General features: G+C 47.4%; 1 protein-coding gene across 1 annotated transcript in view; it reads right to left on the bottom strand.

Annotated features, from left to right (window-relative positions):
- The window catches only part of LOC143959299 (A disintegrin and metalloproteinase with thrombospondin motifs 17-like), a 435,585-nt gene that overhangs the window by 151,261 nt on the left and 267,703 nt on the right, over nucleotides 1-16,621 (bottom strand). The window contains exons 11-12 of the mRNA XM_077467981.1: nucleotides 7,608-7,709; nucleotides 4,559-4,704 (exon numbers count right to left, since the gene is read on the bottom strand). Coding sequence (XP_077324107.1) covers nucleotides 4,559-4,704; nucleotides 7,608-7,709 — 248 coding nt within the window. The remainder of the gene's footprint in view (nucleotides 1-4,558; nucleotides 4,705-7,607; nucleotides 7,710-16,621) is intronic.

Below are 16,621 nucleotides of genomic sequence, written 5' to 3'. Positions count from 1 at the left end.
ACGAGCGAGCTCCCCCCTCCTGAGCCGTACCAGGCCATGTGCCCTCAACATGGGGGGTGCCTTGGGGAAGGGGGGGGGGGCGCGTCCCCACTCCCCCCCCAGCAAAAGTCAGCAGCTACACATACTGTCCTGGAGTCCGCCATTTGTAAGAGAACCCGGCAGTGAAGCCTTTTGGCTTCACAGCTGGTTCCCCTACTGGGCATGTGTGAAACGCGCTGCACTTTCTGAATGGCCCGAATGGCGGAGGAAGGAGAAGGGGAGCAAATTTTCTAAGTGATCGCGCCATGGCGAGATCTCTCAGAAGTTGGAACAGGTACCCATTCCCCCCCCCCCCCAATGTGGCACCAGAGGGGGGGAGGAGGCCGAAAAGTGGAGCACATTCTATGCATTATATGAATAAACACAAAAAGTGTGATTTTATGGGCAATAAAAAAATGTACATAGGGAATTTTATACGTATAAAAAAATTGTCATTTATTATAGAAAAATGTATTAAAAAATTCCGCGTTAATCATATATAATCAAGGGATGCTGGCAATCTACATGTGTGGCCTTATGAATCACCAAAATTATCACATTCTATGACAATCTGGAATTCTATTCGCCCGTCTACAATGAACCCCCCTTTCGCGCTTAAAGAAGTAACACCTGTTAGTTTTCTATAGTTATTTCAAATATATTTAAGGATATATTCCTATATGAAGCTGCTACTTCTTTAATAACCAACATATAACACAAGGCAATATTCAGAAAAACAACACCCAGTTCCTTCGTAAATATTGCAGCAGCTGCAATATTTATGAAGGAACTGGTTGTTGTTTTTCAGAATATTGCCTTGTGTTATATCACATTCTATGCATTAAGATTAAAAATGTATTCTGTGTAGCAGCACCCCTCAGCCTCCTTAATACCTACCTGAGACCCATCTCCATCCAGCGATGTTGCACGAGAGACTCGGCTGTCCGGCTGATTGGCTGAGGCACACAGCGGACGCCATTTGCTCTCGTTGCTGTCAAAGTCAGTGAGGAGAGAGAGAGGGGGCGGGGCCGAGCCATGTCTCCGTGTCTGAATGGACACACAAAGCAGCGGCTCAGCAAGAGCAAATTACTTGCTGTGGGGGCACTCGACAGGAGGGAGGGGCCAGGGGTGACAGCTGGGGGACCGAGAAAAGGAGGATCCGGGCTGCGTTGTGCAAAACCATTACACAGAACAGGTAACTATAACATGTTTTTGTTATATATATATATATATATATATATATAAAAAAGACTTTAGTATCACTTTAAAAGATATACGAGAGCAGTAACGGAAGTAATGCAAAAGTGGGTATACACTTTATTAACTTACATAAGTCATTCAAGTCTCACATGTTGGTATAGTAACATATTCCTCTATAGCAAGGGTCTCTGAACTGTGGGCCGGAGGCTAGCTGCGGCCCTTTGCTTGTTGTTATCCAGCTCTTGGGGCACCATTAATCCGGCTGATACCAAGGGCACAATTCCTCCCAATAACACCCTCCATGGGGCACCTTTCCGCCCAATGACACCAACCATGGGGCACCTCTCCTCCCAATGACACCAACCATGGGGCACCTCTCCTCCCAATGACACCAACCATTGGGCACCTCTCCTCCCAATGACACCAACCATGGGGCACCTCTCCTCCCAATGACACCAACCATGGGGCACCTCTCCTCCCAATGACACCAACCATGGGGCACCTCTCCTCCCAATGACACCAACCACGGGGTACAATTCCTCTCACTGACACTATACATGGGGCATTGCCTACTCTTATTAGACACAGTCTGCCCCCCTAAACTCTGCAGAACAGTAAACGGGTCCTTTTTTTTTTTTAGAAAGTTTGGTGACTCCTGCTTTATAGTAACTCCTCCTCTTCTCTTGATTGCAGGTAAATATTGGATTTCAAACAGAAGAAACGTGCCATCATTGAGTTCTTGATGAAGGAGCGGTGCAGGCTGTCCGACATCCACAGAAGGCTACAGAATGTTTACAGAGATGATACCATTGTTAAGAGTCACCAATAATAAGACATTGCTCTTGTCAATAGTGTAATCTCTATAAATATTCTGTAGATTTCTCTGGATATCGGACAGCCTGCTCCCCTCCATCAAGAAGTCAATGACAGCATTGCCTCTGTTTAGAACCCATACTATAGAGGAAGTGTTATTCTACCAACATGTGACCCCAACCATGGGGCACCTCTCTTCCCAATGACACAATCATGGGGCACCTCACCTCCCAATGACACCAACCATGGGGCACATTTCTTCCCAATGACATCAACCAAGGGGCACTATTCCTCTCACCGACACAAAACATGGGGTATTTCTTACTCTCACTAGACGTAGTCAGGCCCCCTAAAGTCTGCAGAACAGTAAATTGGCCCTTTATTTAGAAATTTTGGAGACCCCTGCTCTATAGTAACTCTCCACTTCATTGCAGGTAAATAATGGATTCCAAGCAGAAGTAATGTACTGTCATTGAGATCTTGATGAAGGAAGGGTGCAGGCTGTCCGACATCCACAGAAGGCTACAGAATGTTTACAGAGATGACACCATTGGCAAGCGTCACCAATGACAAGACCTTGCTCTTGCCAAATAGTGTGATCTCTGTAAAATATTCCGTAGACTTCTGTGGCTATCGGACAGCCTGCACCCCCTCCTTCATCAAGAACTCAATGACAGCATGTTGCTTCTGTTTAGAATCCATTATATACCTGCAAAGAAAAAGAAAAAGGAGTTATTATAGAGGAATAGTTACTCCACCAACATGGGAAATTTAAACAACTTATGCAAGTTAATAAAAAAAGGTTGTGCCCACGTTTGTATTACTTTCGATACAGCCCTCGTACTGGTAAAATATTCATATTATTTGAATATAGTCTCCCAAACCACAATAAGATATGGTGATTACTAAAACACATACTCAAAGAGCATTGGGGAGAATGTTGGAAATCACAAATCCGCAATGGTTTGCCAACATTGCTTGTCAACCTTCATGACCCTTTGTACTGTTGTGTTTGCCGTTACCAAGTAATCTGCAGTGCAAAGCAATATAGAAACAGAATCTCATGCCCCTTCTACATGTCCAGGACCAACTCATACATTGCACTATGGGGCAGCTGGTTCATCTCATAGGACTTCACTCAATCTGCCCTGAAGGCATCTTTTCTATGCCGAGTCTGCCGAATGCCACCAACAAGTTCTCTGGCTCAGGAAAAACAGTTATGCTACAAAAACTATGACGTCACATTTAACCTAAAGTGACACTAAAGGTTCGGGTTTTTTTTTTTTTTTTTGTAGGATCACATCCTTTATTGGATCACATTATTTATTGGATCACTGTGCTATATTAAAGAGGAAGTAAACCCTGATGGGTTTACTTCCTCTTTGATTCCCTGCAAAGGTAAAGCATAATGGGCTAGTATGCATCGCATAGTAGTCAATTATGTGTCACTTACCTGACACAGGAGCCAGCGAAGTCACCATCTTCTTGGTGGGTCTCGCTGCTCCGGCAATGTCATTCGACGAAGCCGCGATGACGTCACTCCCGCGCAATGCGCATGGGAGCCGACACGCGCGGCATATCGCCGCTAATTGCAGCGCGCTCAGTGCGCCTGCGCGCCGCTGTCTACGGACCTTAATCTAGGCTTACCTGTAGGTCAAAGTTGGTTGTAAGGGTTTACAACCACTTTAACTAATAATAGGAAAGTGGGATTTTCCATAAGGCACCTTGGGTCCATGTCAGTGAGAGAAAAAAGTATTTGACCCCCTGCTGATTTTGTACGTTTGCCCACTGACAAAGAAATGATCAGTCTATAATTTGAATGGTCGGTTTATTTTAACAGTGAGAGACAGAACAACAACAAAAATATCAAGAAAACGGTATTTCAAAAAAGTTATAAATTGATTTGTATTTTAATAAGTGAAATAAGTATTTGATCCTAAATCAATCAGCAAGATTTTGGGCTCCCAGGTGTCTTTTATACAGGTAACAAGCTGAGATTAGGAGCACTCTCTCAGGGTGTTACCTGTATAAAAGACACCTGTCCACAGAAGCAATCAGCATCAGATCTCACCTTGTGGAGTTTCAATGATCATGAGAACGGTGAGGAATCAGCCCAGAACTACAGGGAGAATCTTGTCAATGAACTCAAGGCAGCTGGGCCCATAGTCACCAAGAAAACAATTGGTAACACACTACGCTGTAAAGGATTGAAATCCTGCAGCGCCCATAAGGTCCCCCCTACTTAAGAAATCACATGTACAGGCCTGTCTGCAGTTTGCTAACGAACATCTGAATGATTATGAGGAGAACTGGGGGAAAGCGATGTGATCAGATGAGACCAAAATCAAGCTCTTTGGCATCAACTCAAATTGCCGTGTTTGGTGGAGGAGGAATGATGCCTATGACCCCAAAAACACCATCCCTACTGTCAAACATGGAGGTGGAAACCTTATGCTTTGGGGTGTTTTTTTGCTAAGGGGACAAAAAAAAAAGATCATCAAAATGTCTTCTGTAAGGAAACACTCACGGTGGGTTGTCACATTTTTTTTGCCGGAAGCGTGCTCCAGTTGCACAGGTTCGGCTGCACATGCTCCAGGAGCTCCAGGCACTCCAGTCTCCATCCACATGCTGAGGGATTGGGGTCTTGCTGACGCATTCTCCGGCTCGGCACCACTGCAATACAAAACTCCCAGGACTGAGAATTGCAGATTTTAACCCCCGCTGTCATAGTGTTACACAAGGAAAGAAACTTTCATCAAATATGAACTATTTTAATATATCATTTAAAGCTGTATCATACCAGAAAACAAAAATGTATATATTGCAGCTTACCAGTTTTTCAACCCCAACTCAAGGTTAACGCGTTTGTTACCCCAACAGTTCATATTCCCGATATGTGTCTGCTGTACCATGTACTTGTATGAGAAAGTATCCTGTTCTCTTTGTATTACTTCTTTTATGTGAAATCCCTGGTGAGCCCGCCAGTCCCTCTGCTTTCCTATTACATATTGACCACACTAAGCAGTAGAGCGCACCGTGGTCAGTTCTCTAGCTATGCTGGGAACTCAGTGTACTCTCTTCCAATGATCAAACTTGTCCTGACATAACCCCCCCCCCCCCCCGCTGCACAACCATTCACTGGGAAGATTAGTGTGCTGCTGTTTCTCTTCCCCCAGCTCTTATGCAGCTGAGAACAGAGGGAATGGGAAAAAAGTGGGTTTTATATATATATATATATATATATATATATATATATATATAAATCTAAAAATATAAATGTATATCTAAAAAAAAAAAAAAAAAATTATATATATATATATATATACACACACACATACATATACATACATATACACACACACACACACACACACATTTTTAATCTATACAAAAAAGTTTTGCCTTTCAATTCTAATTTAAACGGTTGCCGACCAGCCGCCATCATTACACTATGGCAGGTCGGCATGAACAGTTGTAGCTATACGTCGCCTCACGCGATTGGGATAGCGGGCGCGCACGCACGTGCCCGCTGCAATGCAGGAGGTGAAAAATGCTCGTGGCCTACAGTCGCGATGACCGTTAGCCACGAGCGATCACAGGCACGAGAGGCAGAAGAGGGACGTGTATGTGTAAACACTCAAATCCCTGTTCTGAGAGGAGTGACAAATCGTGAGTTCCTAATAGCTAGGAACCACGATCAGTCATTTCCTCTAGGTCAGTCCCCTCCCCCTACAGTTAGAAACATGCATAGGGACCTTAATAAAGAAATAAAGTAAAAAAGAAAAAGAAACACAGAGAACACAGTTAACTCCTTGATCGCCCCCCTAGTGTTAACCCCTTCCCTGCCAGTGACATTTATACAGTAATCAGAGCATTTTTATAGCACTGATCGCTGTATAAATGCCAATGGTCCCAAAAATGTGTCAAAAGCGTCCGATGTGTCCGCCATAATGCCCGCCATTACTAGTAAAAAAATGATAAAAATGCTATAAATCTAGCCCCTATTTTGTAGATGCTATAACTTTTGCGCAAACCAATCAATATACCCTTTTTGCAATTTTTTTTAACCATAAATATGTAGAAGAATACACCCAAACAGAGAAAAAAATAGCTTTTATAAAAAACGAAATTGGGGATGTTTATTATAGCAAAAAGTACAAAATATTGTGTTTTTTTCTAAATTGTCACTTTTTTATATTTATAGCACAAAAAAATAAAAACCGCAGAGGTGATCAAATGCCACCAAAAGAAAGCTCTATTTGTGGGGGAAAAAAGGATGTCAGTTTTGTTTGGGTGCAACGTCACACGACCGCGCAATTGTCAGTTAAAGCGATGCAGTGCCGAATCGCAAAAAAAAAATGGCCTGTTCATTCAGCAGCCAAACCTTCCAGGGCTGAAGTGGTTAAACCAAATGGGCTGTTTTACCAGGTGATCATTGACAATCAGTTTCGGCAAATATTGTCTAAAGACATTCATCATGTGTATTGTTGGCTGAATCTCGGTGAGCTTTGTGTATTTCTTCCAGATCTGTGCAGTAATCCAGTGTGAGAATTCCTGTAATAAAGACCGCTCACTGCCGCTCTCTCTGCTTGTTCAGGGTGACCGGTCTGGTCTCCGCCCCCTCCTGTAGTTATCTGCAGACAGCCTGTAGTGGGTGGAGCCTGCTGGGTTCCTCCCACTGCTCTGCCCTCTGTAATGGATTGTGCAGCACAGTGATGAGGTCACTGCTACTTTTACAAGGTGAGACCTGGGTATGCAAAAGCATTTGAGGAAAAGATTTAAAGCCTTTTTTGCCCAGAGTTCTGTCTCCACCATGGATGAAGAAGGGAAAGGAGACACCCTTGGACAGCAGCATTGTTGGTCTGGGGGGATGGGAGTGTTGGATGGACTAGCAGATTTAGATGCACTTGACTAACAAAGTAATGAACTCCAGATAAAACTTTTTAAGCAGTTAAAGCAACAGTATTTTTTTTCTTTTTTCGGAGAAAGGTTTTACATAAAGCTCATTGTTGTAAGCACCCCACCCCAGTCAGTGGTATATGGTTTGTCTCAACCCTCTAACTGCCACTTTTGTTGGACAGCTTTGTCTGTTAAAGCGGTTGTATAGTCTATTTTTTAACTTTTACCTACAGGTATTATATATTATAGGTAAAAAAAAAAAAAAAATCTCCTAAACCTATACGGTTTAGGAGATATTCCCTGTGCAATGAGCCATTGACTGCAGCAGCGCGTGCGCACAGGGAATTCTCGGCTGAAAGATCGGCAGATGCCGAAACCCTGCTGTGAAGAAGTCACTCCCGCGCGCATGGGTGGGAGTGACGACATCGCGGCTCTGGCCACTCACAGTGCTGGAGCCGCTATATCCGGAAGACACGCAGAGGCAACACGTCATCTCCCTCGGCGTGGACCAGGTGAGTTACCGACGCCTCGTTCTAAGGTAAGTATTTCACAATGAGCTAGTATAAAAAAAAAAAGCCAAAAAAAGGAAAACGAATGCGGTGCACATCTAAGAATTGGTGAGCTGCAATATATACAATATTTGTGTTTAATTCCGCTTTAACAATTCTTCTGCTCACCTTGTCTGCTCCACATTCTGTGCCATCCAAAGGTGGATCCAGTTTGGTTTTACAAGAGGCATCTCCTTCTACTAGACACCACAAGCCGGCGCACATCAAATGCTGAAATTAAAGGGAGATACGCAGAGAGTTCTCAATAACGCAGCTACATTGTGGTTTTAACCCACACACACAACTACAACATCTCACAAAAGTGAGTACACCCCTCACATTTTTGTAAATATTTTCTTCTATCTTTTCATGTGACAACACTGAAGAAATGACACTTGTCTACAATGTAAAGTAGTGAGTGTACAGCTTGTATAACAGTGTAAATTTGCTGTCCCCTCAAAATAACTCAACACACAGCCATTAATGTCTAAACTGCTGGCAACAAAAGTGAGTACACCCATAAGTGAGAATGTCCAAATTGGGCCCAAACTGTCAATATTTTATGTGGCCACCATTATTTTCCAGCACTACCTTAACCCTCTTGGGCATGGAGGTCACCAGAGCTTCACAGGTTGCCACTGGAGTCCTCTCCCCCTCCTCCATGAGGACATCAGAGCTGGTGGATGTTAGAGACCTTGCGCTCCTCCACCTTCCGTTTGAGGATGTCCCACAGATGCTCAATAGGGTTTAGGTCTGGAGACATGCTTGGCCAGTCCATCCCCTTTACCCTCAGCTTCTTTAGTGAGGCAGTGGTCATCTTCGAGGTGTGTTTGGGGTCATTATGTTGGAATACTGCCCTGCGGCCCAGTCTCTGAAGGGAGGGGATCATGCTCTGCTTCAGTATGTCACAGTACATGTTGGCATTCATGGTTCCCTCAATGATCTGTAGCTCCCCAGTGCCGGCAGCACTCATGCAGCCCCAGACCATGACACTCCCACCACCATGCTTGACTGTAGGCAAGACACACTTGTCTTTGTACTCCTCACCTGGTTGTCGCCACACACGCTTGACACCATCTGAACCAAATAAGTTCATCTTGGTCTCATCAGACCACAGGACATGGTTCCAGTAATCTATGTCCCTAGTCTGCTTGTCTTCAGCAAACTGTTTGCAGGCTTTCTTGTGCATCATCTTTAAAAGAGGCTTCCTTCCGGGACGACAGCCACGCAGACCAATTTGATGCAGTGTGCAGCGTATGGTCTGAGCACTGACACACTGACCCCCCCACCCCTTCAACCTCTGCAGCAATTTGTGAGCATGATCAGTCTGTACTGAGGGGGCTGTTCTTGGGGGGGGGGGGGGGGGGGGAGTAGGGGCCTGTACTGACGGGTCTGTGCTGGGGGGGTCTGTACTGAGGGACGGGGAGGAAGCACCAGTGCCTAAGGCCCAATTTTTCTGCCCCTGTTTAACAGGGACATGTAATTACAATTCTTGATATAATATTTCACAGGAGGGCCCGTTCCTGTGCCCACCCAGAGTAACTGTGATGACTTATAGTGTTGTGGCACCAGCACCACAACCACCAAAGGTCAATTTTTCTACCACTGTTCAACAATGGCATGTAATTACAATTCTTGATATAATCGTTCACAGCAGGGCGCTCCAGCGCCCACCAAGAGTCACTTTGAGGGCTTACAATGTTGTGGCAAAACCAACACCTTGTTCCACCATTTCTGCAGAGCATATAGGGCAGGCCCCTACTTTCAAACATCCAACTTACAAACATCTCCTACTTGCAAACGGAAGGAGACAACAGCAAGTGAGATGAAAAAAGATGGACGACAAAACAAATTATACAGGGGTGATAACCCTTCCCTATGTTTTCCAAAAAGCTTAAAAATATTTTTTTTGACTGGAGCTACACTTTAAAAATGTACCAGTTGAAAATTACAAACAGATTCAACTTAACACAACAAACCTACACAGTCCCTGTCCTGTTTGCACCGCCTGTATACCGCCTGTATACTGCTGGGGGCCACACGCATTTCCTTTTTTTAATATGGGTACGGGGTTCCCCTTAATATGCGTACAAGACCCAAAGGGGCTGGTAATTGGCAGGGAGGGCTACCCATGCCATTTTTCTCAATGGTTTTCAACCATATTGCAGGAACCAGATATAACATTAAAACCGCAAGCAGTTTTAAATGACGTTATTTCCGTTTAATGTCATTTTGTGCAGGGACTGTTCTAAACACGGGAAACACGTGGCACTTCACAGGCATACTACAGACACCCCCCAGGCACCATATTTAAAGGAATATTTCACTTTTTTTTCACTTTAATCGTCATTAAAATCAGTGCTCCCGCCAAAACGGCCATTTTTAAAAACATTTTAAGCATTGACCCATGTCCCCTGGGGCAGGAGCCAGGTCCCCAAACCCTTTTTAGGACAGTATCTTGCATATTAGCCGTTAAAATTAGCATTTTTAATTTTGAACGTTCGAGTCCCATAGACTTCAATGGGGTTCTAAAGTTCGTACGAATTTGGGGTCCGTTCGAAAGTTCTGGTGCGAACCAAACCGGGGGGTGTTCGGCTCATCCCTACTAACAATCAATGGTGGTCTATTTTGTGTAACTTAAGTTGCTAAGGCATGGAAAGCTTTCCCCCCAGTTGTGTTCATGTATCCATTTTTTGCATTGCACAGCACTTACTGACCATTTTAGAAATACGTTTGAAAAAACCTATGGGCCGCGCACCCTCGAGTGATCATTAACAAACCATAAATTAAATGGATACATCTATATATATCTAGATTAGATCTATATATATATATAGATCTAATCTCTCTCTCTATATAAATATATATATATATATATATTATAGCCCATAGTGAGACCAAAAGAGGCCTAGTGATAGTAAAGAAAGTAATATATAAATACATTTCATGCCGTGCTAAAAAACTCAAAGTTTTATACCAAATTTAAAATATACAATATAAGAGTCCATGAACCAGCACCAAATTCTTCAATTTAAGTGAAAAAGTGGAGTATTCTCAATAGCTGTGAGGAATAAGTGCCATCTCCCACCGATAATTAAGCAACCATCCTGCTCACCAGACCATGACACCCATTATAGGTTGTCAAATGAGCATGGGTAACAATGAAGATGTATCCTCCAGTGTGATAAAGTCCCAAAATGGTATATCCGCCAACTATGATAATGTGTTACATGTTTTTATGGATTCGATTTTGATACAAATGACCCCATGAGGAGTTTGTGTTTGATTTATGACATTATCATAGTTGGCGGATATACCATTTGGAGACTTTATCACACTGGATGATACATCTTCATTGTTACCCATGCTCATTTGACTACCTGTAATGGGTGTCAGGTTGGTCTGGTGAGTAGGATGGTTGCCTAATTATCGGTGGAAGACGGCACTTATTCCTCCCAGCAATTAAGAATACTCCACTTTTTCACTTGGATTGAAGAATTTGGTGGTGGTTCATGGACTTTTATATTGTATATTTTATATTTGGTATAGCACTTTGTGATTTTTGAGTGCGGTGTGAAACGTATTTAAAAGGAGAAAAGATATATTTATCATCATCTATTAAGGAAAAAGCACCACATCTCCTGAAATATAACTGGAAATACATTTAGGATTTTTAAGGTGCTAATTTAGAAGAAAATCATTTATAAAAAGTAAAAATTTATTAGAGCAATAAAAATAAACATACAAAAAGTAGATATTGATATTACAGTACTAATACATGTGCTGACTGATTTCATCTCTAAATCGATCGCCTTGGTAATTGGCTTCTTCAGGAGAATTAATTGATATCAATCAGGCACAATGAGCACTAAAAATAAACAGATTTTTTTGGGGCGTGACCGGAAGCCGAGCTGGACGGACGCTGCGAGTGAGAGCTCTCCTCCAGCCCAGCGTTACATCGGCCTACATCGGGGGCATCTAACCTTCTAGGATGGGGAGATCACGGGCCACCAGGTCCTCATCCACCCGGGGGTCGTCCCAACCGCCCCCGGGCTCTTCGGCCTCCCTCACATCCTTTTTTCGGCCGCCCGGAGGATCGTCCTGTGAAGGCCGCAAGATGGCGCCGGCCGACCCGGCCACGCTACGGCGGGACCAGGCATCTCCTCCACCGCTCCTACAACGCGACTCCCACCCGGAGCCCTTACCTCTACACTCCGCGGTCCACACCCGGGAACTAAACGGCTCACTCCTATCTTTGAACTCCTCTGGGGAGTCCCAGCACGCCCGGGCTGGGCGGGAGGACAGGCCGCGGCCCGGTGTAGGCCGCGACGGCAAGATGGCGGCGGCGGACCCGGCGACACAGCGCAAGTACAGCTGGACTGCTCCACAGGACGGTCGCGGGTCCCCGCAAGAGCCGCCACGCACAGGAGCATCACCGTGGGTGAGTGACAGCTCTCCCTCCTCTACTCCACCATCCGCCCTGCAGGGACCTCAGGCCACGGACCAGCAGCTCCCCCCATCTCCCACTCAATGCTCTGAGGCCTTCCCCCGCTTACTGCGGACGGCCCCGGACCCAGACATGGCAGTGTCTCCCTCTCCATCTGCACCAGGAGACACGGAGGACCCCCCCAGCAGTGCGGAAGACGCAGCGCCCCCCCTGACTGAGGGGGGGGCCCTGCACATCCGGCAGTTGCCTGCCCCCCCCAAGACCCAGCGGCAGCCCCGATCCAGGGACGCGAGTCTGCCTAGAGCCCAAATACCTAGCCATCCCACCTATGCCCAGGTAGTCCGCCCGCACTCCCTGAATGTCCGTCCGGACCCCTCCCTGGACTCCCCCCATGCTACCTCATGGTCCGAACACTTGCACCCCCCTTCCTCCCGGCCCCCTTCCTTGGCAGCAGGGTCGGGGCAGGGAGGCTCTCCTCCATGTCCACTCCCGCTCCAGCCCCCCATGGGGCATCACGAAGGGGGATATCCCCCCTGGCACTCCTATCTGTCAGCCATCCCCACGAAAGATGATTTTAAACAACTCGTGGCGGAAGTGCAAGCCACCTGTCGCGCTGAAATCCAGTCCCTGCACGCCGGCCTTAAACACCTGGCTGAACGAGTCGAGATGGCGGAGGAAGAGATTCAGGAGACCAAGCTGGCAGTACACCGCACTCAGGTAGAGAGCTCGGACCACCGACTCCTCCTACGGGACATGCAGCGCCACGTGGAAGATCTTGATAACAGAGGCCGGCGGAACAACATCCGCGTCCGTGGCCTCCCCGAAACCGAGGGACCTGAGGACCTGCAGACCACTCTGCAAGCACTGTTTAATGGAATGCTGGGAGAAGACCCGGCCAAGCCCATTGAGATGGACAGAGCCCATCGAGCCCTTCGCCCTAAGGGCCCGGCCTCCAAACCAAGAGATGTTATTTGTAGGATCCACTCTTTCCCCCTCAAGGAAGACATCATGCGTAAGTCCCGCTCCATCCGCAATCTTATGTTTGACAACGCTCCGATCCAGGTTTACCCGGATGTCTCCTGGATAACCCTCCAAAAACGACGGCTGCTGCTGCCCCTTCTTCAAGTCTTGCAGGACAGGAGCATACTTTACCGCTGGGGTTTCCCCTTCTGCCTTACAGCTAGACACCAGGGGAAGTCGGCGTTCCTTCGATACCCGGAGGACCTGGCCTCCTTCTGTGACACTTTGGGCCTGCCGGTCCCCAAGCTCCCGGAATGGGATCTGATACCTTCTCAACCGCCTTCGCCGGTCCTCTGGCAGAAAGTTCCCTCGGCTAAACGGCACCGGGGTTCAGAGCCGGACCGCAGATCTCCTAAACACAAGTGACATGGATCCCCCCATCAGCGGGCCTTCCCGCCATTTGTTTGAGTTCCCACCCATTTTGTTTTACTTGGGGTTTATTCACCCCCCTTCCCCCGATGGCCTGATCGCTACAAGATCTCCCTTTTTTCTTTTTTGTTTTCCAGGAATTGTTTTTTCACCCAGGCTGGCTTAGGACAGATCGACTCCCGAGTTACAGACCCCCCCTTGTGGTTTTCCACCTTCTGGTTCCCTTGAACTTTACAAACTATTGGTGTCTGCCTGGCCTGGCCTTCTCCCCCCTTCTGTTTTTTTTTTTTTTTTTTTTTCTTTTTCTGGGGTCGGGAGACGCCCAGCCCAGGAGACCTATCGGAACCTCTTCGGTTCAGAGCCCCTATAGGGCCCCTGGACCTGACATATGTTGCAGTTAACTTTGGTTTTGTACTTTGTTTATGTTTTCACTCTTCTTCTCTTTTTCAGACTCTTTCTCCGCCCCGCCCCCTGTGCGGGCCTCAGCCAGTGGTCCAGTCATATGTCAGCCCTCCCCCGGCGGTCGTCTCTCCCCCTGGGGCACCTACCCTTCCAGCGGCAGAAGCTAAGTATGACCAACCCCGACCATCCCCTTGATTATGGCTAAGATACTATCTTTAAATGTACATGGCCTAAACTCCAACAAGAAACGCCATCTTGCGCTCCAAGAATTTAGGCGATCCGGGGCGGATATAGTGATGGTCCAAGAAACGCACTTTAACCGAGGGGACTCCTTTAAATTTGCCCTAAGACATTTCCCCCTGGTGTACCAAGCCTTTAGCTCGCGTAAGAGGGCGGGGGTGGCTATTCTTATCAGAAAGGGCTCCCCCTTTACGTGCACATCGACGTACCTAGATCCAAAGGGCCATTTTGTCATCCTTCGCGGTATCTGGCTGGCGCAGGCTGTGACTCTATGCGCCCTCTACGCCCCGAATGTCCACCAACACCGATTTTTGTCCGGCGTGCTTTCTCGCCTATTTAGGTCGCCTTCCGAGCTTCTGGTGATAGGGGGGGACTTCAACCTTATTCCATCTGTTACACATGATCGCATGGTGGTGAACCCACAGGTATCTCAGACTAGGGTCCTGAGGGACTCGACGCTGTTCCGCCAGCTCACCAGACGACGCGCTCTCTTTGATGCCTGGCGTACTTTACATCCACGGGACCGCCAATACACCTTTTACTCGGCCCCGCACCGCACCCACTCGCGTATAGACCACTTTTTTGTGAACAGCCATACCTTGAGGGCGGTCCGTGCAGCACATATACTACCCATCTCTTGGTCCGACCACGCCCCGATCACCCTGACGCTAAATATTGGAGCCCCTCTTCACAGGCCGTGTAACTGGCGACTGAACAATTACCTCCTGCAGCACTCCCCGGCCAAAATGGAGCTGGAATCCACGCTCCGACTGTACTTTGCCGAAAACGACACTCCTGACGTTTCTCTCCCCACCCTTTGGGCGGCCCACAAGGCGGTTGCCCGGGGTCGCTGCCTTGCTCTCTCCTCGGCTCTGAAGAGAGATGCACAGGCTGCTAGGCGGCTGGCTGAGGGGCGGCTGAAGGCCCTTGAGGCTAAGCTTCAGGAGTCTCCCTCTCTGTCACTGGTCAAGCAAATAGTGCAGGTAAGACTTACTCTACGCGATCTTGCACTTGGTTCGGTTGAAAAAGCGCTTATCCGCCTACGACAGCTCTACTATGATAAGGGCAATAAAGCGCAGACCCTATTGGCCAGGAAGCTGGCTGATCGCACGCAAGCCTCCGCGCCCTCCCAAATTAAAAACCGTGGGGGAGACCTTTTGTCTCACCCGCAGGATATCGCAGATACGTTTGCTGACTTTTACACGGACCTGTACAACAAGAGGGACATACCTCATAACCCACCGACCCCTGACTTAGCTGACCGCATAGCCAACTACCTAGCTGGAGTGACACTGCCCCAGGTGCAGGACGCGGAACTTCAGGAACTGAACGCCCTCATCACCGATGAGGAACTGACAGCGACTGTAAAGGCGCTCCCCGCTCACAAATCTCCGGGTCCAGATGGCTTCCCGTACGAGTACTATAAAATGTTTCTACCCATCTTGAGCCCATACATGACCAAGCTGTTCAATTCCTTCCTCACACGGGCCCCAGTCCCAACGGAGATGTTGGCGTCCTTTATATCCCTTATCCCTAAACCAGACAAGGACCAGACCTCATGCGCCAGTTACAGGCCTATCGCCTTACTGAACTCGGACCTGAAGATCTTTACGAAAATCCTGGCCAACCGCCTCAATACAATCCTTCCTGCCCTGGTCCATAAGGATCAGGTTGGTTTTGTACCTCTTCGACAAGCAGGGGACAACACCAGGAAAGTTATTGACCTCATTGACGTAGCAAACAAGACTGGTTGCCCCTCCCTGGTCCTGAGCCTAGACGCGGAAAAGGCATTTGATCGCCTGAGCTGGCCCTTCATGACGGCGACTCTAACCCACATGGGTTTCCGGGGTCCCTTCCTGCACGCTATACAACACCTTTACACCACCCCCACTTCTCAAGTTAAGACCCCGTATGCAATTTCTCCGACTTTCCCTATCACTAATGGCACCCGCCAGGGCTGTCCGCTCTCTCCTCTGCTGTTTGCTCTCTGTGTCGAACCCCTGGCGGAGGCCATTAGAAGAAACCCGGATATCCGGGGTGTCTCGGTTCGGGGCAGGGAATTTAAAATATCGCTCTTCGCTGACGACGTCATTCTCACCCTGACCCAGCCCAGGACCTCTTTACCCAATCTACACGCAGAATTTAGCCGATACGGGGCGATCTCGGGCTACAAAATAAACGCATCTAAGTCAGTCGCCCTCCCACTTAATATGCCCCTAGTTGAAGGAACTCATTTGCGCTCGGCTTTCCCTTATCGTTGGGAGACTTCCTCACTTAAATATCTAGGGGTTCAAATTACCCCATCCTTCCACACTTTATACCAGGCCAACTTTCCCCCCCTCTATAGGGAGATCAGGGGACTTATCCATAAATGGAAAACACACCATATATCCCTTACGGGGCGGATCGCGTCCATTAAAATGGTAATCCTCCCCAAACTTCTCTACCTATTTCAGACACTGCCTGTCCCGATCCCCTACGCACACCTCCGTATGCTCCAGAAAGACTTATTGCAATTTGTATGGAACTTCAAAAAACATCGGGTCCCAGGCACGGTTCTCACTGCCCTGCGCTCAGACGGCGGTTTGGCATTCCCTGACTTGGTTAGGTACTACCAGGCGACGATGCTCCGGGCGATAGTCTCCTGGTTCCCCCAACGGTCATA

This window comes from Lithobates pipiens, unplaced genomic scaffold, assembly GCF_037356315.1.
Source record: "Lithobates pipiens isolate NorthernLeopardFrog02 unplaced genomic scaffold, aLitPip1_a1.2 Scaffold_7, whole genome shotgun sequence".
NCBI classification, from domain to species: Eukaryota; Metazoa; Chordata; class Amphibia; order Anura; family Ranidae; genus Lithobates; species Lithobates pipiens.
This window is presented reverse-complemented; position numbering and strand designations above follow the sequence as displayed.